Genomic DNA, 23189 nt, shown 5'->3' with positions numbered 1-23189 from the left:
TGCAACTAGCGCCACCATCTGCTTTATATTAATATGAAACAGATGTATGATGCAGAATTATAAAGATATGCATAACCTATATATGCATTAAAATAAATATACTTTCCTAGATCTTTGTTTCCAAATAGACAAAATCGATCTTTCATTGAAGTAAAATCCTTCCAGAAACTCCTTGAAGAAGTTTCTGCCAATTTGCCAACTTAGAATGCGACAATGATAAAATCTGTAACAAAAAACAGTCAGTTCATCCGATATCTTTTTAAAATAATAAAAAAATCCATTTAACACAACTTATTTAATGTATTTTAAAACATCCTAATGAATGCTCAGGTAATGAAACTCATTGGAATACAGTATTTCGACGTCAACCAAGCTCGCTCCTAGCAGCCAATCCTGTGCCCTGCTCGTCGTGCGTATTAAACGCGTCAGCCAATCAGAGCCAACCTGCAGAAATAGTCTATCGCGATTGGCTTGCAACCTCAATCCGGGCTCCGTCGTAAAGCCAGTTTAGAGTCGAAAGGTACCAAGATGGCGGAGGTAAGTTGAAAAATTGGGGGAAGGCGTCATATTTTTGTCGCTTATTTCTTTTACCACAGTACATTAGTTTGGGATTTCTATATCTGATTACGTGTAGTTATGCCTTATCTTTGAATAGAGGATGGTTTGGCAGAGATACGTGCGATATTGGCCGTCAAAACGAGTGTTTTAAACGTCGATCGGCCTCTTTTAGCGTCGAGCGTTCAGAGCGGGCGTCAGATCTGACTGAGCGGAGCTGCGAGTAGCGTCGAGCGCGCTGCGATGGTTAGTTAGTACTGAAAATGCTTTTTTCTGTTATTTTGCGCTTTTTAAAAATATTTTGACGTCTTTATTATTGCCGTTTTTTCGTCTGTATACTTCTGTGTGATTTTAGAGAGTAATTGAGTGATTTTCCCCTATTGCTGCAGTACCGAATTGATGCTTTGAAGTGGCGACATCAAAACATTTTCTTGTTCAATTTTAAAATAAAATATGTAATTATTTTATAATTCAACATAGCTGTATTTTGTTTAAGAGACCTAGAACACCTGAATAAATATTGGCTATTTATTTGGCTTGTTAGTGACCCTCACAAACTCTGTATAATTTTCTAATGTAAACTGCGGATTTAAAAAGTACAAATGAGGAATCAACTGTTTTATTTTAATTCTTTTAAGGAATGATTTTTATCCATTCATATATATTTTTTTGTATTCAATGACGTTTGGGCAATTCATTTTTTCTATTCATCTTCATTGGTCTGTGCAGAGCAGGCTATCATTATTCATATATGAATTACTATTCATCCCAATATTATATTCAAACCATTACTGTTACAATAGTTAAATTGTGGTAGTTTTTTAGCCTCCACTGTCATCAGGACAAAAAAACTAAAAGACTTTGAAAACTTATTGCACATTTTTAAGTAAATCCCATGTAAAGCCTATTTAATATGGGTTTGCAACAGTAATAATAATTGTAGCTATGGTAATTTGGTGGAAATTATGGGTACTATAGTAACATTTTGTTAAGGGAAGTTAACCAGTGTTCTTCATAATGCTGTAAATTCCCCAAACCTCACATTTTCTCTTTGTAATTTCAGGCTTCCTTGGGAAGTACAAGCCCAGGTAATTTGTCTTCTAAATCTATTTAATAATGTTTACTTACAAATCTTATATATTATTAATACAATATTTGTGTGTATACATATATATATATATGCATGTAATAAATATAAATGTATAATTGGGTTAAATAATATTTTTGAAGTGTATGTAATATTTAATATTTGCATTTAATAATTATGGATTAATTTGATCTTTACAGTTGGCTCTTTGTCATCGGAAGATCACGATTTTGACCCGACGGCAGACATGCTGGTGCACGATTATGATGATGAACGTACGTTAGAGGAAGAGGAGATGAGGGATGGCGAGTCAAGCGGGAGCTCAGAGATTGCGGATCTGGAAAAGGTTTGCCTTCAATCTTTTGCCCAACACACATGTCGCTCTCATTTAGGGATGCTAATTTTTATATTGAGGGTAGGGATGTCAATTAAATTTCCAACGATCAATTAATGGATTAATCGTTAACCTACCAAGTTATCATGTTGCTTAACCAAATAGGTGTCATTGAAACTTAGAAGCTTGGCTTTACAGCGAATATAGGGAATATGACCATCACTTAATTTTGCTGACGCTCTATTTTCATAGCGTGAAAAATAATAATAATGCTTTACACGAAAATGTGATCTGTAAAATCATTGTCATATATCGTTGAAAGGTCTCAGCTAGCAGAATACAACAAGCATATTTGTTTCAGTTAGAGACCAGACTTTACCAAGTTTTTGTACGAAAAAGCGCCACCGTCGCACGTGTAAACATGATGCTTTTGCAGCACGTTTTTGTTTGTAACTTTGCGGAACATTCGTAAACCATAGTAGATTGTGTGTTTTTATTTAGTAGAGCAGGTGATCTCGTACTAATATTCGAATATTAAATGCTCAAATTCATCCTATTAATATTTACAACATTACTCAGGCTCATGGATCGCCAATGCCACTATAGCATGTGGTTGTTGTTACACGTTCTGTCCACTAGAGGGACATCTAACATTACAATAAACATTTTATTCATGCTGATTATGGTTGAAGCGCTTCCGATGGTTTTCGGCTAATATCTCTGCGAAAACACCACCAAAAATTCTGATACTTATATCGTTCTTTCCAGTTCCACTGAACGGTTCCAACGAGTTTGGTGCTCGCCGAGTCCGTTGAGTTTTCGCCAAGATATTTGCGCTTTGGGGGGTGCTTTTTACGTCGTTAAAGGACTAGTTCGGTATTTTACACTTGAAGCCCTGTTTTAAGATCGTTTCTGTTGAAATAGAATGGTTAAATTTGGACACATGGTGCTGTCCCGAGAAATTTCGGTTTCTGTGGTTGCACCCCCCCACCTCCACAATGGTTGCATAGGTGCACAGAAACAATCCTTCCTAAAACGCATTAAACTTTAGTTTACAAAGACGTGAAACTCACCGAGTGGTCTGGGGTGTTCACTGATATGCTCACACAAAAATCACTGCAAAAGATGGTTTCCAACAGGTTTTATCGTAGTTTTTGTCCAAGTCAAGTCAAATGGAGTTGTTCAAAACCTACGATAAAACGTAGCAGAGAAATCAATTCCTCGAATTACACTGCACAAATCAAAAGTAATAGGTTACTACCAACCGGAAAGTGTTGGCTCTCAACAGAACATAAAATATTTATTTTATTTTATTTTTCGTGTTCGCATTTATGAGGAAAAAACAATGTTACGGACGTGACAAGCTCTGAAAGAGGCACTAAAGTGCTTTAAAACTGCAGAGACCTCGCTCAAACAGAAAGCACAAAGTCTTTCATTAAAGTGAATTTCGTTTTGTATTAATTGTATCTTAATTTTAATCAATGTTTCATCAACCGATTGCCTGGATTTAATAAATAAGAAGTAAATATAGCGGACAATAGATAATCTCGACACGGAGGCGCCGGTGCGTGAACTGCAACTCGTCTAATAAATGAACCGAAACTCAGCCTATAGACCTGAGAAATATATATATTGAAATGTCTATTTTTAAACAGAACAATTCAAAACGAAAGACAGACTGCTCTCTGCTGTAATCAGTATGAAATGTGCATTTCTCTCTGGCCTGTTCACTGAAGATCGCGAGTCAGCGTCGTCAACTTTGCAGCGACACTGACTGAAAACACTTGTTTATTAATAAACAATTAAAATGTCTCCTTGTTATATTTGATGTATTCACAATCATTACTTTTGCCAGTTCTTTGTGACAGCTTTTATGTGCTTTATTGGCATCGCCACCCTTACATGAATCACTGCACCCGCATTTAAAAAAGAATTTCATTTATCGGCCATTATAAATGCCTAATATCGGCGGATATATCGGTCGGGCTCTAATCTCAAGCAAATCTCTTTCTCACAGGAGGGGAACATGCCGCTGGAAGAGCTGCTAGCGTTATACAGATATGAAGCGGCAGACAGCGCTGTTGGAGAGTCGAGTGCGGACAGCTCATCAGTAGAGCTGACCGATGAGCTGCCTGACATGACGTTAGATAAAGTAAATGTATATGTATATATATGTATTTTTTTTAAAAAAAATCTTTATTTCTTCCTTTGACGTTGTTAATGCCTTTTTGTCTTGTAACAGGAAGAAATCGCTAAAGATTTGCTCTCTGGAGACGATGAAGAAACACAGTCTTCTGCCGATGACCTCACACCATCTGTGACGTCACACGAAACCAATGATTTCTTCCCCAGAACTCTTCGCTGTAAGCACATAGATGTTGTTTTGTGTGTTTGATATCACTGATGAAAGTGTGGCCTTTTCTCCAGTTTTAATTTGAGTATTTAATTTTCTGTGACGCTCAGTTTTGATTGTTCTTTTCCAGCTAATGTGGTTTATGATGGAGACAAAGAATCTGAGGGTGAGGATGATGGTGTGAACCCTGAAGACTCTCGCAAGGTGAATAACTTTGTCAAACAGTACCAAGTAGCTTTTTACTGTTTTAATCAGAGTTTGCAGTTAAAATGGGTTGTGTCCTATCGTTTATGTGTCAGACAAAGTTGTGAACCTGTTGAAGATGAGTGTATATTTTATTAATTTTGTTACTTTCACAGGAGATCATGGTGGGATTTGAATACCAGGCAGAAATTCCTGCTCTTACCTGTTATAATGACCAGGAAAAAGGTGAGAAGGAACAAGTACAGATTTGGGTCAGTGTTTACATAAACCAGAAATCGCCATGAACATTGTATACATGTATGTCTTAGTCAGTGTTTTTCCTGGGATGAACATGGTCATCCACACACAGTACAAAGACCCTACTCATGTGAACGGCAAGCCCAATACTGGCAATAAATCCAAAATAAATGCAAAGATACCGTTTGTAAAGTTATGCTAATGCTAACCTATTTATTCTGAAATATAAAAGTCACTGTCAGAACGGATCATTAACAAAGTGCTTAACTATTTTATATTTAAAAATATAAAGTAATTGATTTGAAAAGTTAGTAATGAAATTAACAACAAAGTAACACAACATAGAAAAAGTGGCGGGTCTATTTTACACTCCCAAATTTGACACTATCAGAGAGTTTTGTTCTATTTATTGCTATGGTTATTGTCAATCAGATTCAATCGTGCATTTAAATATGGTTGTCAATCCAGAAACTTTGCAATGTGTAGTTAGCAGCATGGAATATATATATATATATATATTAGGGGTGGAACGGTACACAGAAGTCACGGTTCGGTTCAGACATCACGGTTCGGTACGATTTCGGTACAATGGAGGGAAAAGCAAAACAAAAATGCAGAAGGCATTGTATTTTTTAAATAAGTTTTATTAATAAAGGCATAGAACCAGTTTATTTGTAGTGCACTGACAATAGTTTAATATAATTAGTTTATTAATTAAATTAATAAAAAGACAAAAAGACCTTGCGATATGTTTGGTAATTGTACCAGAATTAATTTAATTATTTTGCTATATTTCAGATCAATATATTTGTTTTCCTTAATTTTAATTAACATTATTAACAATGTAACATTATTCTCATCTGAATTATAAATAATTGATTTCTGTATAAAATTAAAAAAAGCACTACCATTAAAAACGCATTCGATTTTCTTTTTTAATCAATGTAGAATGTGTAAGATTAGTGCTCCGAGGACAAGAAATGGAAACCAATGCAATATGACGAATGTCCAAAAGATGGGAACCACAGACTGTTTTGAAATGGAGTTGGATAAATATGTTTTGCTTTTAAAACAGTGTGTGTTTGTGATTTTGGTTGGGTGACAGTTGTAGGTTACAGTTTGACAAGAATTTACAGTGTGACAAAAGCACAATGTTGTGTTTTATTGCGAGTGTACACAAATATAAGTGAACACTTTGCAGGTTTAATGATCTGTATGAACAAAATGACAGAGTATGTTTTTTATGTTTCCACTGTTCGATAGCGCCCGGGCCCCTCTCTCTCTCGCGCACACACACACACACACACTCCAGCATTGCAATCTTGACATCGCAGCCTGTTTATTATGCGGTCACACCAAACGCGAATAGAGCTTTAAATTCGCGTCTATCGCGTCTAGTTCGACGCTAGGCCAAAGCGAATAGGACGTGTGTATAAAGCCAACGTTTGAAGTGAACGCGCGTTCAGAGCTAAGCCGCTGGTACAGATTATGTACGTGTCCCTAAAGGACCCGCGTATCTAACTGTAGTTCCGCATTACATTAATTTGCACGCGAGTTTTATTTATTTTTATACCGTGTATTCTCCGTGTAAATTCGTGCACCGAACCGTGACGCCCGTACTGTTTCGGTTCAATACGAATACATGTACCGTTCCACCCCTAATATATATGTGTGTATGTATGTATATGTTAGATGCACAAAGCGAGCAAAGATCGCTGCCATTAGTCACTGAAGCTGTCAATTACAACTAGGGCTGCAACAAACGATTATTTTGATAATCGATTAATCTAACGATTATTAGAACGATTAATCGACTAATCGTCGATTGTTTTGCAGACTAATCAGTAAGTTTGGAACGATTATTCAGCTTTTCCAATTAGTTAAAACATTGAGTTATACATATTCTAACTATAATATAAAAAAAGAAAATCACTTCAGCTTTTGAAATAGTTGTTTTAATGAACTTTGAGCCAACTAAACAGGTCATTCTCTTTAAGTTTTCAGATTTCGGTCCAACTCAAATCACACACAAATGCTCTCTAAGCATTGTTTAATAGGCCCACTGCTTTTCTTAGAACTGAAACAGAAAAAGGGACATTTACTTCAGGACACAAAGAATGGTAAAATATTAATCTGCAAACAATTATTATAAGTATAAAATTACAATCTTTTTTTACATGACAATTGAGCTGACAGAGACGTTCTCATTCACCTTTTAATTTATAGTATGATAAAGTAACTGCCATGATATTCTTCCTATATCATAGGAAGGATATAACATCTCGTTTTGTAAGTCTTCATGATTATTGAACAAAATACAGGCAAGTGATAAGACTATAATAATACCTAATATACTAATAGTGTTACAATAATAAAAACAGCCCTGACTCCTAAGCTCGATCAAGCTTTATTATATGCAAAATAAGTCATCACATTACTGTAATTATATTACTATTGATAATATTATTACTATTATTAGTAGTATTGCAATAAAGAGAGATGTACCGCTGGTTAGTAAGCTCCAGCTGGAGAAGACACTTCTCACCGGCTCCTCTTTTGCCGGGATGTTTCCTCTTGCACTCCAACATGCATGTTGTGCTCCCGTGAAAATTGCACACGACAGCATTCTTGATTTGAAGTTTGGTGAAACTTTCCCAAACCTAAACCTTGCTAGTTCGGATTCGTTTGCACTGTCATAATTCGCGCTGTGTTTTCTTCTACCGCAATAGCATTTGTAAGGGCTGCACTACACTCTAGCGCTACAGCGCCGTAGCGGTCAAATCGCGATATTGCAGGCCCTTACATTAGGTCACGTGAGATCAAACGACTACTCGACAACAAAGATATTTGTCGACAAATTTTTATTGTCGACGTTGTCGACAACGCCGACTGATCGTTGCAGCCCTAATTACAACGCGAGGGACACAGAGCTGCGCTCCTGTGAAAACTCCTGTTATAATCAATGAAGCTGTCTGCAAAGTGCAGTGAATCTCTTATTGACATTGTGTTTATACCTTGCTGGTTATAATGAAAGGATTCTTGATCATGGTTTTGAGCAGCGTTGAGCTGATTTTAACTAACTTAAACATGCCTAATTGGCCATTGCATTCACACGCTCAAAGCTCAGCACTGCAAAAGCGTGTTGTAAATAGAAACCTTTGACGATCTTCACAGAGCTCTTACACAAACACTCATGGGAGCGTTTTAAAGCAGCCAGTTATCAGCGGATACCGGTACTGCAGAACAGCAGGTATTAAATGATCAAATAAATCTTTGGCTAGTCAAAGATTCAGTTTGGTTGCCGCCAAAATATTTTCAGTGCAGGAAAAACCCTGTTAGTCAAACGGTATTCTGTGCAAAATAATATTGGTTGAGATTTTATTGGTTAATGTCAGGCTATTAGGGCTGGGCAAAAAAATCGATTTTTCGATTAATCGTTTTTTAAAATGTGGTCGATTCAAAATCGATTCTCAACTGCCAAGAATCGATTTTTTCCATATTTAGGGCTCGCGGTGCTGCGTCTTCTCTCTCTCTGCACGAGGCAAGCGTCAAGCGCTGCAGGCGTCGATACACTCGTGTTTAGGAGTCGGGACATGACGGAATATTCACTTGCAAAATCGGGCCAGCATTGCATCGTAACTAACGTTTATCATTTTCACGTCTTTTTAAGTTTTACCAGTTTAAACATTCAAGCAATTTTAAACTATCCAGTACTCGCGCACTCGCGCATGTTTTTCACTGCGTGCATACAGTAAAGCCTAAATCCGCCTCACAAACAGCTCGCCAGTAACAAAAGTTCTTTTTCGTGGATCATATCGCTTCAACAGTTAAAAACACGCAAAATGATGTCAAAACTCTGGTCTTGGCGAGGAACCTCGTAAAGACAGTCGGTTATGTCTTAAATAAGCATAAAACGCGTGTGACAGACAGTATAAACAGTAATGGATCCGTGCACTAGTTCTTAAAGTGAACGCAGCCATATGTGTCTGTCATTAATTTTGTTGTCAAAACAACATAGGCTATTAATTCTGATTCCTTACAATTAATGCTATTATGTATTTAATTCAGTCAGGACTAAAAGACTATCCAGTGTTATTTTACATTGGATTACTTTATTCAGTTTTATGTAGTATTTCTGACCTATACCCCAAAACTTTTCTTTTTGTCTCTTTATTTGTGTCTTTATTCTATTGTATTTATTTGTGCAACTTTTTTCAATTTAATTCAAAGATTGAAATCAAGCTTCCATGTGTTGCATAAACTCTTAACAAAAAATTACCCCATTGTAAAAACAAACATTTAGGTGAGATCAATGTAATAAAAAATTGTCTAAAAAAATTATAACTGATATTTATTTATCTATCTATTTTAAACAAAAAATAACCTGATCCTGTTTGATCAAAGCGTGCGACTGTTCTGACTTGTCCAATTTTCAGCATCAATTTAGCATCTTGCATCAAAATCCTGTCTATTCATTGTATGCATTTAGTGTATAGTGTACCTAAAATAAAAAAGAGTTTTATATACAGGTTTGTGGCTCTTAATTTCTTTGTATTAATTAACCACTTGTAAACTTATGTCCACTGTTCTTTTTTATAAATATAGGATTTGTATTACATCTATATTCATGAGAATCGAATCAGAAATCGAAAATCGAATCGAGAATCGAAATCGAATCGAATTGAGAGCTTGCGATTCGAAATCGAATCGAATTTGAACATCTGAATCGATACCCAGCCCTACAGGCTATAATGTCAGAAATCTGTCGTCCGCATTGTTTTTATGCGAGAATAAAAGTTGTTTTGGAGATGTAAACAATATTAGATTTTGATGAAAGATAACATTTTTATTATTTGGAATAACATGCTGAACTGATTGTTCATTTGAAATGTTTTATCACAGTTCCTCTCAAATGAATGTGTTTTCCTGTGATTTGTTGTTCAGTGTACGCAGAGGAAGATCAGCTGCTGTGGCAGCCGGACATGCTGCCCGAGTCTAAAGTCAAAAGCTTCCTGCAGGACGCTCTGAGAGCGGATGGAAAGATGGACGGAGATGGCAAATGTTCTCTGGTCAAAGACAATGAGCAGGTGAATATCACAGATCAATATTTTTATACAACCCAAACACAGTCATTAAACTTGATGGGCTGTTAACTATGTCCACTAAATAGGGGTGGGCGCTATACCGGTATCTATGTTGTACCATGATATGGATTTTGCGATACCGAGAATACCGTTATATATTCATAAATTCACATTTTGCAGTTATATTGTTTTGTTCAATTTGGTACTATTTACAACTTTTAACACTAGGCCTGCTAATGACGATACAAAATCGAGGCTGAACTGAACGTTTAACCTTTTCCTCTATTGTGTCCAACTCGCGCCATGCAGGCTAGAATTGAGAAACATTATTGGATAATTCTTATAATTGACATTTCTCTGGGCCAATCGGAATCTTAGCACTTTTTCTCTTGGCCAATCGGAATCTTAGCACTTACGTCAGAATCTTGAAGCACACAGCGTCTACTGAGCTCGCCATTGGATGAGACACCACGCGAGTCTGATGGAAACTCATAACGTGTAGGAATCTTTTGTGAAATTCGAGGTAAGTCAAGCTTTTTGGAGCAAAAACAAAAGCTATTTATTTGCTTGATTCAATTGACGTTAGCTACCGCTTTTTATGAGATATAATTTACAATAATATTGTATTGTCTAGGGGTGGAACGGTAACGTTACATGTAAGGTATTCGTATTGAACCGAAACGGTACGGCGTCACGGTTCGGTGGATGAATTTGCACAGAGATACACGGTATAAAAATAAATAAAACTCTAGATAGCGATAAATTTCGCTCTATTCACGTTTGGTGTGAACGCAGCATAATGAACAAGCTGCCATGTCAAGATTGCAACGCTGGAGTGTGAGTGTGAGTGTGAGAGGCGCGGGCGCGATCGAACAGTGGAAACATAAAAACATACTCTGTAATATTGTTAATACAGGAAATCATTCAAACTGCAAAGTGTTTACTTAAGTGTACACTCGCAATAAAACACAACATTGTGCTTTTGTCAAACTATAAACTCTTGTCAAACTGTAACCTACAACTGTCACCCAACCAAAAACACACACAGTTTTAAAGCAAAACATATTTATCCAACCCCATTCCATTTTTTGGACATTTATCATATCGCATTGGTTTTTATTTCTTGTCCTCAAGCAGAGCTCTAGATCAGAGATCTGTTTATTTTTAAGTTGCACATTCTACATTGATTAAAAAAGATGTTTTTGATGGTAGTATTGTTTTATACGGAAATCAATTATTTATAATTCAGATGAGAATAAAGTTAGGGTTAATTAAAATTAAGGGAAAACAAATATATTGGTCTGAAATATAGCAAATTAATTTTAAATTCATTCAGGTACAATTACCAAACATATCTCAAGGTCTTTTTATTAATTTAATTAATAAACGAATTGTATAAAACTATTGTCAGTGCACTACGAATAAACTGGTTCTAAGCCTTTATTAATAAAAATTCAAGGCTTAAGACATTTATAAAAATGCCTTCTATATTTATGTTTTGCTTTTCACTCCCATCGTACCAAACCGTGATGTCTGAATCAAGGTATGAACCGAACCGTGACTTCTGTGTACCGTTCCACCCCTAGTATTGTCGTCATACCTATAAATTACGTTAAGCTATGCTAAAAGTGGTACCGCCAGACCCGGAGATCGGCTGAATGGTTTCCAAAACGATAAAAGAACAATTGTTTTACTCGAGGGGAGGTGGAAAATGAGCTTAATTCCCCAAATGGTGGAATATTTCCTGTAACGTTAGCTAGGCTTATCGTTAGCCGGGTACCCAAAGCCCCCCCGCGACTCTGTCACCTTTTTTACTCTGAGGAGTTTGCAGGTCTGATATAATTATTATATAAGAGGTATGGAAGTTCGATAAATAGACAACAATATAAATAAAAACAACAATTAAATTCTCACCACTGAATTAGCAGGATGTAGCCTACTCTCTTTTGGTCAGTATACAAACACTTCTCGGTTAACATAATGTTGTCTTCAATTAGGCCCAAGTGTCAAACCTCTCTGAAATCACACCATTTCATATTTATTGATTATAACGTATTCAATAAACCAAACTCCAGTGTTACTCATCTTATGAATTATTAACGAAGGAATTATTTGACCCCCGCAAAATAAAAAGTGGAAAGAGATAACTAGTGAATTCAGGCCTACCTCATGTTGCACGTTTGCACTTTTTGAGAAAAACAATGGCACAATAAAAAAATATTTTTCAGGTCTATGTCCAATTAAATCCCTCACCTTTTTCAAGTTATAGGGTTAAAATACATATTTTGCCTGTAATTTAACTAATATGATTGAGGATAAAGTCATTTAAAAAGCATCTGCTGATTGTCTTACTGTAGACACAAATATAGTTTTTGCGTTTGTTTTTCTAAGCCTTATTTTCACATTAGGACATTAGCCATATATCCATTTTTCTTAACAAACCTGTTTGTTCTCTCCAGGCCTTATATGAGCTTTTGAAGTGTAACTACAACGTCCAGGAAGCGCTGGGAGGGTATCGCAACAATGACAAATCCTTAAAGGGTAAGTGGAAATAATGCCGTTGGTTTTGTTATCGCAGTGTTATTGAGCTTATTAAAAAATGATTTAAAAAATCTAATCATTTAGATGAGATGCTCCCGTGGTCGGAAGAAGAATGCCGAAATTTTGAACACGCTCTTCTGTTGTATGAGAAGAACTTCCACCTCATTCAGAAACACAAAGTAAGATGGCGTCTTTTTTGTCCTGCGTTTTTGATCCTAAACAAGGTTGTCTTAGATGTTTAAATTTGAGGAAGGATTTAAATAAATCAGTTGACACTCATAGTAAAACGCATGAAATTCCATTAACATATTGTATACACACATTTCTATTTTTAAGTTAAAATATTATGAATATTCAGAAGTAGTATTATAAATATTCTGTGTAATTATATTATAGGATGGGGCCTGATTTATCCTTTAGGATTTGATTGGTTAAAAAAAGTCAGGTTATTCGTGAAATGTTTTGCATCATATTGCACCAAGTAATGCTCGATTATTATGTCATGTGGTAACTTTTCTTTGAATGTTTATTTTCAAGGTCAACACACGGACGGTGGCAGAGTGTGTTGCGTTTTACTACATGTGGAAGAAGTCAGAGCGATTTGACTTTTTCGTCCAGCAAAACCGATTTGGGAAGAAGAAGTTCAGCAGTTATCCTGGTGTTACGTGAGTTCTGTAATGATCTTCTGTTCAGTGTGAACCTGATACATCGTAATAGACGTTTATAAGCGAGCCGAATAAATCTGTCTTATGCTCATGAACTTTAAAGTTCAGGTCACAGCACTTGCATATTGTTGTCCTATTAGTTTAATTGCTTCTGTTGCTCTCCTTTGGATAAAAGCGTCTGCTAAATGATTAAATGTAAATGTTGAAGGCTGATCGTTCTCTCTCTCCTGCAGGGATCTGATGGACCGGTTGGTGGATGAGGCCGAGGGTCTGGTGGACGGATCTGCTTCTGTGTGTTCCAGTAGCAGTGGCCGGATTGAGCCTCCAACCGAACAACAACTCAACCTTCTCAACTCCATCACAGCCAGTGACCTCTCCGGTATGGCAACAAATTATAACGTTTTTAGACATGCGTTTACTTTTTAGCCATTTATCATCCATTTTGAGATTATAAGCAGTTGGTGGCAGTTTCCACAAAAAAAAAAATAGCAGCACAACATTGATAACATCAGAAATGTTTCTTTAGCAGCAAATCAGCATATTAGAATGATTTCTGAAGGATCATGTTAGAGGAATCACAGGAATAAATCACATTTTAAAATATATTCACATAGAAAGTATTATGCCCTTGATTGTTTTTGGGCTCTACTAGAACAGGTTTTAATGTTTGAATTTTCAAAAAACATAATTTTTCCCATACTTGACAGTTGCAGCTCCTCTCTTCCCAGTCTCTCATTAACGCTCTGTTTAGTTCCTGTCTCTATGAAGCCCCTCCTTCTGAAAAGCACACTGTGCTCTGATTGGTCGGCTGGAGCAGTGTGTTGTGATTGGTCGACCGTTTTGAGTGTGTTTGGGAAAAGTCCCGCCCCTTACCATAACAGTGAGTTTCAACACACTACTAACTCACTCAACCAGGCCCCCCCCTTTATATATTGTGACGTGTCGTTCCCGGAAGAAACTCAAGACTACAATGGAGGCGTTTCAGGGAGTTCAGAAACACTGACACTGATATAGAGAAGAACTCCCGCTGGAGGGACTTTTTATTTATAAAGCACATTTAAAAACATCCCAAGGTTGATCAAAGTGCTGTACAGAGGATCACACACTAAAGAAAGTTTAACGTAACAAAAGCATAATAGTAACCCTTTAAATTGTAATAATATTTGACAGTTTAACTAAATTCAGGCTTGCTGAGAATACGAGATTAAAACCCCTTAACTGTCACCGTCCCACAGGTGGGACGTTTGCCATTATATTTTTAAAACAATAATATCTCAGTAAAAACCTTAAGTAATATTGACAAACTATATATCATTTGAAAGCTTACAATCTCTAGTTTCCATATTTGGTGATTGATTTTCAAAATAAATTACAGAGGAACCGTAATTTATCAATTTGCAACAAGAATATTTTCATAGTCCTAAGGCGTGGTCAGACCTTTATTTTGAAATAGCAATGAACATGAAAAATCATGAAAAAATGATAGAAACCTCAGTTTGTTTTCATGCCAAGAGTTCAAAAGATAGCATCCATTCAATTATTTTAGAAAAAAAGGTCTGAAAATGTTTTAAATATAAAGAAACAATAATAAATTCACCATTTGTGATGGGGCAGCGAGCTATGACGCACATGCATGTTCTTTGTATGTGTTTCTTAGAGGTTGAATTCATATCAAAATCTGCCAAACTACCCATACTACTTCTGAATAGGATGTCTACTTCATAAATTGTATGAAAATTGTGGAAATAATGGTTCAGACCACTCAAAACACATGGAAATGGAGGCGCCCTTATATGGGCAGTAATGGAGTCTAGTTGTGACCTAGTGAAAAAGTTTGGTACTGCGCCCAAACAAAATCTCACTGAAAGCTCATTTTTTGAGATATCAACCTAAAATTTGAAACACAACTTGTTCAGATTTTTGGCTTTGATTTTTCGGCAGTTTTAGAGTAGCCCAGGTTTTGAAAATATATATTTGATATAAAATATGAATAATTAATTTTTTTACATTGTACATTTCCATAAACTCAAACTTCTATAACTTTTTTTCTGTTGCACTTTCTTGATTTATTTCACTTCAACAAAAATCTGCCAAATGTCTTCTTTAAAACGAGACCAATCTTACGTCTATATTCCAAAGCATTCTTGAATTACAACAATTTAAGTTCGAAATGTGCATTTTCATGTATATTCAAAAAAAGGGTGGTGACAGTTAACTAATGCTTAAAATAACCGGTTTCCCTCTCTCTCCAGCGCTGACGAGCACGGTGGCGTCGGTGTGTAACCCCTCAGACGTGAGCTGTCTGGACTCCTACAACTTCTCCCCGCTGGACGGGCTGCACCGCGGGCCCCTGAGTCACGAAGAGCCGCTCAACTACTCCAGCAACGGAGACGGCGACTGCCTCAATCTGCTGGAGACCGGCTTCTACCACTCGGACCTCGGCCAGATCAACGTGTGCGGCGAGGACTGCGATCGGCCCGCGGCCAAACGCCTGAAGATGGGCCTGTCGGAACCGTTCATGAACGACGTGTCGGTCGGCAGCAGGAACATGGCCGTGGACTTCGAGGGCCGCACGCGTCATATCACAAGTGCCAAAATGGCGGTTTCGGTCAGTGACTTTGGCGAGGCCGGCGGCTACATGGGCGCACACACACTACATCAGCACACGACGCTGCAGTCGGAGTGAAGGCTCGCAAACCTCACGGGACTTACTGCAATCAAACATAGTGTATATAGCCGCTTCCTGGGATATTCCTCCTCCTAATTGGTTTATTTTGATTCCAGGTTATATACGTGTGTATATATATATGTACAGATTTATTCTTTTTTTTTTTTTTTACTATGACATCAGTGATGTCTAATTGTACAGACCTAAATCTTGATTTCTCAAGAGTTAATACAGCCATTTATTTTCCAGTCTTGAATTTTTGGAAGTGTCATAAAACGTGTCTACGTCCGAATACTGTGGAAAACTGAACTTGTGACAGGAGTCGTCGCATCAAAAACTGCTCGATCCCACCTTGGGCCGACAGCAGGGGGTCAGCCTTTCCTCTGGCACCCATCAGTGTTTACAGGTGCCTCGGCTCACCGATCCAGCCGTCTGAACGGCAGATACTCTACGACCACTTTTTGTTTCGTTTTGCACCATGAAGAAGCAGCTCTGTTTATTTCGGTGTCCTTTTCACTCAGCACAAAAACCCGGAAACGTTCGTTGTAGTGTGTTCCGGTCGGCCCTGGGAGAGTCTCTGCTATTTTGACAAACCAACAAACAATTTAAAGTGGTTCCAGCAAATATATAGGTCCTGATTATGGAGGTATTATAATTCTAAAACACTGCTTTGACGTGTCATTTTTCTCCTTTGCATATTTATTAGTTTCTTTTGTAATCTTGCTTTATCAGGCCGCGTTTGATCAGCTGGGTGTATTTATTGCAATGAAGACCACTGGACTGCATTATGGTCACGATTGAGCGTTTTTGTGAAATTACTGGCACATGTCGTTTTGTTTCCTTTCTTGCTCTCGAATGTGTACAAGCGCATTTGTTTGATATTTCAAGAGCGCTATTTATTGAAGAAAAAACATTTGCAGGGATACTCTCGAACGTTTTACGTCTTTTCCCCTTCAGTAACCGATTATGCAAAGTTGTACATGATTTCTGTTCATCATCCCTGCTTTCTTCAGAACAACCTGATCTTCGCGAAGCCCTGCAAGCACTGACCCGACGTTATCTATGCATCAAGAATCGCTTGCAGATTAAATGGATCATAAATGGACCTGGTTTGTTCGTTTTTTTCTTTTTTTTTTGACTTTACATACTCTCGTATATGGCAATAATTTGTAAATATGTACAGATACCCATTTTATTTCTTCCTTGGCAAACAGATTTGAACTTGAAGACTTAAATTCTGTGTTTTTGAGTCTGCGTATGCCACAAGAATGCCTTCTCGACTTCCTTTACCGTTTGTTTCCTCATCAGAGATTTGCTTAAGAAGAGTTATTTATTTATTTATTCACTCAACTGCAAGTGGGTGTAGTGTGTGTTAGCGTTCTGTGCTCACGGGGAGTAGCGGAGCTAGCTGAATGTACAGTATTATCGCATCTTAGGGATTTACTGAACTCGTACGATGACAAGAATGTCTCGCGGTTAAGGCAGAAGCCCGGTTTGCAGTGTTGCCTTAACCCTCATTCAAAACTTGCATGTTGAATCGACCTGGAAAACGTTTTCCGAAGGGTTTCGGGCTGGTCGATGGGACGTTTTCCAGGACGGTCATCTTTTGGATGGCTTGTGCTTTGTCTGTAAAATTGTGTTTCCTTGTATCTGCGGACAGAATTCTCCATATTTTTTTTTTGTCTTGACATACTTGAAGGATGTGTATTGATCAATTTAAATACATTTAATACAATATTCTCCCAATTCAATCCTGTAGGTTGTGCAATTCATTTCTCCTGTCCCTCCAAGAAATGAAAAGAGCTTTAGGAAAATGTGTTGGTGCAGTAATTTATGTCCAAAGTTTGTATAAAAAAAAGAAAAAAGTAATGGCTTAATTGAAATTGTTACGTAGTAATGGTTGTTTGCTTCCAGGGAAAAAAAATGTACATTTAAAAACCTTCCCTTTGGAATGTTTTACGCTTTATTTTGTTTGATATAAAATTGGTTTTCATTCACTTTTCTGCTTTTGAAAGAGCTATTAGTTAAAGTTCGGGTTTTCAACACTTTGTTGTAATAAAGTTATAGTGTTAAATAGACAATCAAATGGTAATAAATATTGGAAAAGGACATTTTATCATTCTTAATGTTTGTACATAGACACTGTTCTTGTTTTGTTGGTTTTTATTTTGTATTTTATGTTGTACTTAACTGGCAAACCATTCCAGAAATAAAGTTCTGGAGATATTATGACCGTGTCGATGAGTCTATCGCAGTACCTCACACGTGTCGCTCAAATCTGATGTCTCTCAATCATTATTTGCACCATGATGCTGACGTGGTTTAGTTTGAATCACTTTGATTTTAGTCCTCTGTAGAGGAAGTTTGAGTTTAAGTTTTTGTGTGTTTTTAGTAATTGTTGGTTTGGTATGTTTGAGTTGCTGAAAAGCCTAGGCTACTATTACATAGGAGCTTAAACTCTGAGAAAATGATAACGTTAAGCGCACCAGAATAAAATATAATATTCAGAATTAAACAGTGTAGCTGACTTACAGATTCAGTTAAATCGCTACTTTTTCAAAAATGAATCGGTTCTTTTTTCAAAAAAGAATCGATACTTTTCGAAAGTGAATCGCTACTTTTTCGAAAGTGAATCGCTACTTTTTCGAAAGTGAATCTCTACTTTTTCGAAAGTGAATCTACTTTTTCGAAAGTGAATCGCTACTTTTTCGAAAGTGAATCTCTACTTTTTCGAAAGTGAATTCTACTTTTTCAAAAAAGGATCTCTACTTTTTCAAAAAAGGATCTCTACTTTTTCGAAAGTGAATTCTACTTTTTCAAAAAAGGATCTCTACTTTTTCGAAAGTAAATCTCCACTTTTTCGAAAGTGAATCGCTCCTTTTTTTAAAGTGAATCGATACTTTTTCGAAAGTGAATCGCTCCTTTTTTAAAAGTGAATCGATACTTTTTCAAAAAAAAATAATGTAACAAAATAATAATGTAACAAATGTATAACAATGTAACAAATGTATAGTAACACTAATAAATGTATAACACTGTAATGTATAATTGTATTGTTTACAGTGTTTTTATACATTTATTACAATGTAATTATACGTTTTTTACAATGCAATTATACATTGTTTACAGTGTTATTATACGCTTATTACAATGTAATTATACATTTATTACAATGTAATTATACATTTATTACAATGTAATTATACGTTTATTACAATGTAATTATACATTTGTTACAATGTAATTATACATTTATTACAGTGTTATTATACATTTATTACAATGTAATTAACATAATTACATTGTAATAAACGTATAATAACATTGTAATAAATGTCAAGTTTGAAATCCATCAGTCTAACTGTTCGAGAGATATTCGATTAACAGACAGACAGACACACAGACAGACAGACAGATGTTCCTGTAATTTATAGATAGAAGATATGCCACAGTTTTAAGTACATCTGATAAAAGAACAAGTTAAATGTTCAGGCATTTGGTTTAACTGCCTCTCGTGAGTTCATGGTAAGAGGAACAGCTGGGACATTGTAAGTATCAGATCTATTTCATTTGAAGTAGTTTCTTTTAAATAAACATCTCAGTAAAGATTGAGTTTTCAGAGCAGATTTTCTTTTACATAAGGACATAAATTACTGAAAGTTTTTCCACTTTCATTAAAACGGGTGGAAATATTAACACAAAAAATTCCTTTGAAACTTTGTTTCTTATCAATATGAAAGTCATTGCTCTTATTGCAATGTGATTTGTGTTGCAAGTTGCTTTTGAAAACATTAATAAAAGTGGATATTTTTGCCCTGGAATTTATTTCAGGGGATTTTTGGTGACGTATAAAACATAATTGATATTGTCACTGTATTGTCTAGAATACCATATTATGACATTTTAAAAGGTGCAGATAAAAAATAAAAATAAAATCCTGATTGTTTTCTGATCCTGGTCACAAATGCCTTAATGTTTCTTATGCACTAAACACTCATGAAATAATAAAAACTTTAAAGTTGGAACATTTACTAATACATTTACATACATAATACATTTACATTTACTAATACATTCTATCAAGTTGTATCTGTTAATATTAGTTAATGCACTATGAGAATTTTTATTAACATGAACAAAGGTTAGTAAATGCAGTAAAAAAAAAAAATATTCTCGCGTTTTTGGTTATTTTCACACTTTTGCTTTAGAAAAATATTTTACATATATCTATACAAATTTTAGGTTTAAAATATATATGTATAAACACACATCAGCTTTTTTTAAAAATCAATTTAATGCACAATTGTGTAGTAGTTGGAGAACAGTTCTTCACCGCGATTAATATCTCTTAGTGACACAAGAACAACACAGCGCAAAGGTCTGAAATAAAAAGCAAGATGAAATTTTCAGGAAATGTCAGAATGTCCTAATAACACAAGGTCATGAAATGTTTGGTCTTGCCTTTGAGTATCAGCTCTGTATTTAACATTCGGCAGGAACTGACGGAGCTCAAGAGGAAATCCATCCGGCACGTCGAATTCCTGATAGCAGACATTCGCAGCTTTCTCTGTGGATAACAAGACAAGATTCCTCTATTTTCTTATATGACTGTGGACTGTAAACCTTTTGATTGTTTAACCTGACTGACCATTAGAGCAGTTGTTGACGTACTGTCCCACAGCGAGAGGGTTCACAGGATGAGGCGTTAACCAGGAGCTGTCACTCAAACTGAAGGGACCCAACCTGTCCCGTCCACTACACGACCTGTTAATCAGTCAACATTTCATTTGTGTCTTTATGTTTTGCACTTCACAATGCACTATGAATGAAAGCATTAAATGGGACCTATTATGGCCTTTTTCAATGTCTAGATTTTGTTTTTGGGCATAGGAGCTCTTTAAGCTAGCAGGATGATGATGATGATGATGATGATGATGATGATGATGATGATGATGCTCACCGGTACACTATCTTGGATATGGCTTTGTCATTGCCATCAATCAAAATGCCATCTATGCATCTGAATACAAATGGATTTCTGATTGACTGAAAAAAGATCGGCTCATCTGCCTGATAGATGGTTCCTGTGAAAGAAGAACATCAAAACATAACTCTTATGAAGAATTCCATATGCAACAGACGAGACGAATATAAATAATTCCATAAAATCATTATCAAAACAGACAGAAGTAAATTGTAGGATTATAATACATTCAAATATTAATAACAGGAAAACTGCAGGACAGAACTAGAATAATCTGACTTTATAAGACACGATCATAAGTATGAAATTGTATAGAGAATATAATTTACTTCTGTCTGTTTTGATAATGATTTTATGGAATTATTATCAAAACAGAGAAGTAAATTATAGGATTATAATACATTCAAATATTAATAACAGAGGAATAATCTGACTTTATAAGACACGATCATAAGTATGAAATTGTATAGAGAATATAATTATATATATATATATATATATATATATATATATATATATATATATATTTGAAAAGAGAAATCATTTATTAACCACTACACAAAAAAAAAACTATATATTTTCACGAATTCAGTTATTATTATTAAATGTAAAAATATTTAATATTATTACAAAATGTACATACCGGTACACATCTATTTTAATTTACATTTATATATACATATATACTCTTTCTGTTAAAAAGTAAGGTAAAAAAAAAAATTAAACAAACAAAAAAAAAACTGGAATGTCGTCATTCTATGTTTTTTGTTATTATTTAAATAAGATGTCTGGAATGTTTCCGAACTTAAGTGTTACATTGACACATGACGTCATATAAAGAATACCTGGATACATCGCCACGATACTTCCTTTCTGCACGCGCCCGCGCGTGACAAACACTCCTGTTCCCGCGAGCTGCAGTGAGCTGCACTTCCGCTCGGTCACGAAGCCCAGAGTATTCAACATCACTGTACAGGGAGCATCATGCGTTCCACTCTCTACATTAGTGTAAATGTTTTGTTTAGATGTAGGGAGTAAGCGGAGTGCTTCACGTTGATTCTTCAGATCATTTTTCAGTAGTTCAGTGAATAAACACACGAGAGATTCGGACACCTCCTCATCCTGAATTAACTTGTCTTGGGATCGATCCTTCACGTGACGAAGAGTTCTGGGAGAATAACAAACACGCGGTAATAGTGAACAAGGCTGTTGTTGACCAAACCTGAAGCAGAGAACAAACTGAACTATACCTCTCGTTTTTCTGCAGATTTAAAGCTATCCAGGGGACAAATCTGTGCCTGTAGGATTTCCATCGGACCTCAAAAGCTTTAAAAAGAGCTTTAATCATATTTCTTATTTACATCAGAGTATATGTGCAGTAGTTTTCAAGCAGCTTTAGCACTCGTGTTGCTGCACTAGTGAGGTCCGAATCGATTCACCAATAGGTCGTTCATTGATGATTCAGTTGAATCGATTCACAAAGCTCCTTTAAATTGCTAGACTCTTATGGAGAACACTTCATACATAATCAATATCAAGTATTTAAGAATATGGTGATGATAAGTATTTAAATACTTATTTCTTCACTGAAATAAGACAAATACCACGCTGGGACTTGACATACTGACTCTGAAATGGTTCACTGAAACGAACGGATTCGCTAAAAATGAATCGGATCTCTCCACGGTATAATACATGACCGCCACCTAGCATTTGGGAGACCTGTACAAAAACAAAATAAAATGTTAAATGTATTTGAACCTTTTTTTACAGTCTATGATTTGAACTCTCAAATGTCACGTGTTCATTTATTCGACATGCTTCACTGCTTACTGCTGCCTCTCTGTAACGACGATACGAGTTATCTTACTAGTGCAACTATGAGAGGGCAAACTCCAGTTCATATCTAGTATTTTAAGAGGCTCTGGAGATTTTTTTTATTTTTTTTACATATACGTATACGTACACACACACACACACACACACTGACTGCTGTTCAAAAGTTTGGGATCTGTAAGATTTGTAATGTTTTTGAAAGAAGTCTCTTCTGCTCATCAAGGCTGAATTTATTTGATTAAAAATACAAACCAAACAGTAATATTGTGAAATATTATTGCAATTTAAAATAACTGTTTTCTGTTTGAATATATTTTAAAGTGTAATCTATTTCTGTGATCAAAGCTGAATTTTCAGCATCATTACTCCAGTCTTCAGTGTCACATGATCCTTCAGAAGTCACTCTAATATGATGATTTATTATGAATGTTGGAAAGAGTTGTGCTGCTTAATATTTTCTTGTGACACTGAAGACTGGTGTAATGATGCTGAAAATTCAGCTTTGTGTCACAGATATAAATTATATTAAAGTTAAAGTTTAAAATATAATTTATTTCTGTGACACAATAAAATTTAAAATAGAAATTTTAAAATAGAAAACTTGTTAAAATAGAAAACCGTTATTTTGAATTGTAATCATT

At 35.7% G+C, this 23189-nt stretch overlaps 2 protein-coding genes across 5 annotated transcripts in view; one reads left to right on the top strand and one right to left on the bottom strand.

Annotated features, from left to right (window-relative positions):
- Nucleotides 1-15979, top strand: part of mier3a (mesoderm induction early response 1, family member 3 a) — a 28063-nt gene extending 12084 nt beyond the window's left edge. Inside the window, exons 1-15 of one of the 4 annotated variants that reach the window (XM_056240695.1) lie at nt 480-537; nt 656-801; nt 1619-1643; nt 1843-1988; nt 3994-4128; nt 4219-4339; nt 4460-4533; nt 4689-4758; nt 9715-9857; nt 12314-12395; nt 12480-12574; nt 12933-13060; nt 13294-13439; nt 13812-13940; nt 15313-15979. In XM_056240695.1, the coding sequence (XP_056096670.1) occupies nt 799-801; nt 1619-1643; nt 1843-1988; nt 3994-4128; nt 4219-4339; nt 4460-4533; nt 4689-4758; nt 9715-9857; nt 12314-12395; nt 12480-12574; nt 12933-13060; nt 13294-13439; nt 13812-13940; nt 15313-15746 (1731 nt within the window). In that variant the 5' untranslated portion in view covers nt 480-537; nt 656-798 and the 3' untranslated portion in view covers nt 15747-15979. Of the gene's footprint in view, nt 1-464; nt 538-655; nt 802-1618; nt 1644-1842; nt 1989-3993; nt 4129-4218; nt 4340-4459; nt 4534-4688; nt 4759-9714; nt 9858-12313; nt 12396-12479; nt 12575-12932; nt 13061-13293; nt 13440-13811; nt 13941-15312 lie in introns of those variants that run through there. The other 3 variants (XM_056240694.1, XM_056240696.1, XM_056240697.1) reach the window with 3 other exon arrangements.
- Nucleotides 15980-20016: 4037 nt separating this feature from the next.
- setd9 (SET domain containing 9) lies at nt 20017-22090 on the bottom strand. Its single transcript, XM_056240708.1, has 5 exons — nt 21963-22090; nt 21558-21880; nt 20689-20812; nt 20377-20492; nt 20017-20295 (listed from the first exon to the last, which is right to left on the bottom strand). The coding sequence occupies exons 1-5, from the start codon at nt 22058-22060 to the stop codon at nt 20135-20137; spliced, it is 822 nt and encodes a 273-aa protein (XP_056096683.1). The 5' UTR covers nt 22061-22090; the 3' UTR covers nt 20017-20134.
- Nucleotides 22091-23189: the final 1099 nt, after the last annotated feature.

The sequence above is a fragment of the Rhinichthys klamathensis genome, unplaced genomic scaffold, assembly GCF_029890125.1.
Source record: "Rhinichthys klamathensis goyatoka isolate OS25496 unplaced genomic scaffold, OSU_Roscu_1.1 h1tg000606l_1, whole genome shotgun sequence".
NCBI lineage: Eukaryota > Metazoa > Chordata > Actinopteri > Cypriniformes > Leuciscidae > Rhinichthys > Rhinichthys klamathensis.
Note: the sequence above shows the minus strand (reverse complement) of the source record. Positions and strands in the feature narration are given on the sequence as shown.

Coding starts and splice junctions, on each gene's coding strand:
- setd9 (XM_056240708.1), bottom strand. CDS start 22,060: ATGATTAAAGCTCTTTTTAAAGCTTTTGAGGTCCGATGGAAATCCTAC. Junction 21,881..21,962: donor AATCTGCAGAAAAACGAGAG/GTATAGTTCAGT, acceptor TTATTCTCCCAG/AACTCTTCGTCACGTGAAGG. Junction 20,813..21,557: donor TATCGTGGCGATGTATCCAG/GTATTCTTTATA, acceptor CTTCTTTCACAG/GAACCATCTATCAGGCAGAT.